The sequence below is a fragment of the Dermacentor silvarum genome, chromosome 3 (assembly GCF_013339745.2).
Source record: "Dermacentor silvarum isolate Dsil-2018 chromosome 3, BIME_Dsil_1.4, whole genome shotgun sequence".
NCBI lineage: Eukaryota > Metazoa > Arthropoda > Arachnida > Ixodida > Ixodidae > Dermacentor > Dermacentor silvarum.
Window position 1 is genome coordinate 79714111 of NC_051156.1, and position 2814 is coordinate 79716924.

General features: G+C 59.2%; 1 protein-coding gene across 1 annotated transcript in view; it reads right to left on the bottom strand.

The window, feature by feature from the left end:
- Positions 1–721: 721 nt before the first annotated feature.
- Positions 722–2814, bottom strand: part of LOC119445540 (uncharacterized) — a 130391-nt gene continuing 128298 nt past the window's right edge. The window contains exons 17-18 of the mRNA XM_049664628.1: positions 1944–2259; positions 722–1009 (exon numbers count right to left, since the gene is read on the bottom strand). Coding sequence (XP_049520585.1) covers positions 722–1009; positions 1944–2259 — 604 coding nt within the window. The remainder of the gene's footprint in view (positions 1010–1943; positions 2260–2814) is intronic.

Consider the following 2814-nt stretch of genomic DNA (forward strand, 5'->3'; position numbering starts at 1 on the left):
CTGTAGGCTTCATCAGACAAACGGACTCTTGCGTCTTCTTACCGACCACGACTTCGGTCGCGCACAACTCCAGGGCCGTGTTGCCATCGATGAAGCGGTCGAGCTTGATGAGGGTGATTCCTTGCGTACAAAGGTGCAGACTCCCTGTGCCGCGCCGTGTTGCTGGTGCGCGCGCTGGGGGGTGATGCGTGAACGTGGTAACCCGGGAGTTTCGGGGTTTCTTCCATAGTGTCTCTTGAATCATGATCACGTCAGGAGGCGCGGCCATGGATTGAACTTGTTGTTGTAGTAGGGCCTTGCGGCCCGGAGGCCGTTGGCGTCCAGTGCCACACTCGAGCTTGGCGTTGTTGGCGGCCTTATCCATGGCTGGGGCGAGGCTCCGGTCGAAGTGCGGCTGCCGTGGCCGAGTTTCCCCATCTCTCCTGCAGTAGTTGGACCATGAAATGTTCATTTCCTCGAAGCCCGTGCTGATGCGGGCCTCCTCTCGGCTTCGAGCTTTGCAAAGTCTGCCTTGACGTCGTTTTTGAAATTCTGTCATGGCTGACGCCACGTTGTCGACTTTCTGTGAGATCTCTTTTGTGCACTTGTCTTGCCTGTTTAGGCGCGCGTTGATGTGTTTGAACCGGGCCCCGTAGTTAAGGCCGCCTTGGGTATCCGTGTCCTAGAGTGAAGTGTCGGATCGATGAGATGGGATTCGGTCTCGTCGTCCCGGTGTTCATGTTCAGGTGTTCGTCCTCGTCCGACTCGTCACCGAGCTACGGCGGGTCTTCTTCTGGCAAGGGTCTTGCCTTGTTTCCACGAATTGCGGCGACGGTGGTGGCGGTGCATGACCGGCGTCCCCAGCGGGGTGAACGATGCCGTCTGCTGCGCCGTTCCCACACTCCATGGCGTATCTGATTGGTTTCCGTGCTGTTGCGAAGTGAATCTTGCAATCAGCTCCTTCTGCTGTTTCATAGTCTCCTGTTTGTTGCTTCACCGTCTCCTGCAACAGCTTAATCGTGCTCTCGAGCTGCATCATTTGGATGCAAGCGAGTTGTTCTGCGGCTTTCTCGCCGGCGTGCGCGAGCGCTGGCGCTCCTTCGCGTCTTTTTCGGCCTTGGCTCCGCCTCTGGTGATATCTGACCACAACTACCGGCGTCACGTGAGGGACTGCGCCGCCTATCGCGACTCTCCGAGCGTCCGCGGCTTGGGGACCGCCCTCGGCTCTTGCTGCGGCTCTTGCGCCGCCCCTCTTGTTTGCTCGGGGACAGGTCGGGGAATTCGTCTTTTCTAGAAAATCTGGCCTTGCTCTGGCCAGACTTTCCCGCCTTTTCCGCCGCCATCTTGCGCTCGTGTTCGCGCTTCCGAAGCAAGAATGGCGTCTTGAACTTGTTCGCACAGTTTCCCGTGCCGGTGGGATGCGAGCCTCCGCACAGTTGCAGCGAGGTTTGCAATCCTGCTCGTGATTTTCGCCGGGGTTTGCCTTTCCGCAGGCGAAGCAAAACCCACATTCGGTCGGGGGCACACCGTCTCTCCGGTGGCCGACTGCCCGCATTTTCTGCACACTTCTTTGTGTTGGCGGTATAGCCGACACCTTATTAGCGCGCCGCAGAGTATTTAACGTAGGACGGGACTTGTCCCCTTAAAGAGCACGATCACTGCGTGCGAGTTTCCGATCCGGGTGCGCTTCGAGCGCCGTACCGGTTGTAGATATTTACAACTTTCGCTCGGATCATTTCAGGCGTTTCGCTGAGCGGGATGCCTCCGATTACGCCCTTCACCGTATTTTCGGGTGCCGCCGCGTAAACGCACACTTGTATGCTTGATTTCCAATCATGAGTGCATGGATGGCCGCGTAGCGGCTGATCTCTCGCCTTCCGGCGTGCTGATCACGATAATGTTTTGTGCAACGTTTGGACAGATCGTGTCCCTCTGTATGTCTTCGAGACTTATTCTCGCCGCACCCGCAATCGCCTGCACGAGCCCGGCATCATAATCTTGCCCACCAGCAGTCCCCCGCGGGGCCTGACTATCACCTTGCATTCGCCACGTGGCACGTGAGGCATGCGTGCCGTCTTCGCGAAGTTCGCGTTGACTTTCTTGATAATCTGGGCCGGGTTGGCTGGGCTGCTTCTTACGGCTGGGAGTCTCGCGTTGTTCAGAGTGGCCTTCTTGCCTCGCTGAGTGGCGACCACCCAACCGGCGATGTTTCTGGGGTCTCGTCGATCGGCGTTCCGGGGACGGCAACCATCATGCGTCCCGAGCTGTGGTCCAAAGGGGCTGCTGGTCCCGGGCCGGACTCATATCCATGGCTGAGTGACCCGACGCCGACAATTTCGCACGAAGCGGGGCCACCGGCGCGGTCCGATGCGGCCGAAGCCGTCGCTAAGCCTAGGTGGCCGGTTTAGGCCTAGCTGGCTCGCCACTTTGTCCGGCGCAAAACAGGCGTAAAATCCGCAAAAATGGGCGGACTCACCAAATTGGGCTCTACGTGCTCCGGGGTCAAGCCGAAACCGATCGTACCGTTTTGGACGGGCTGGGGTCGAAGGGTCCTCCCAAAATTGGCCTCATCGACGGAGCCGACGCGAAGTACGTCCGCTCGCTCCGAACGCTCCGGCGTCCTGCGCAGCGAACGCGCGAAGCCATTCTGCTTCACGCTGGCGTGTCTATCGACGGAGCAAAGCGAGATTCGTCTCCGGCGACGTCGTTGCCTTTCTGCGCCGGAGCGCAGCAGATGTCTTAGGTGGCGCCATCGCAAGCAAGCAGTAGGCGATGCACTGCTGGTGCACGTCGAAGCCGCAATCGTAGGCGACGAGGCGCAGAGGCTAATCGGTG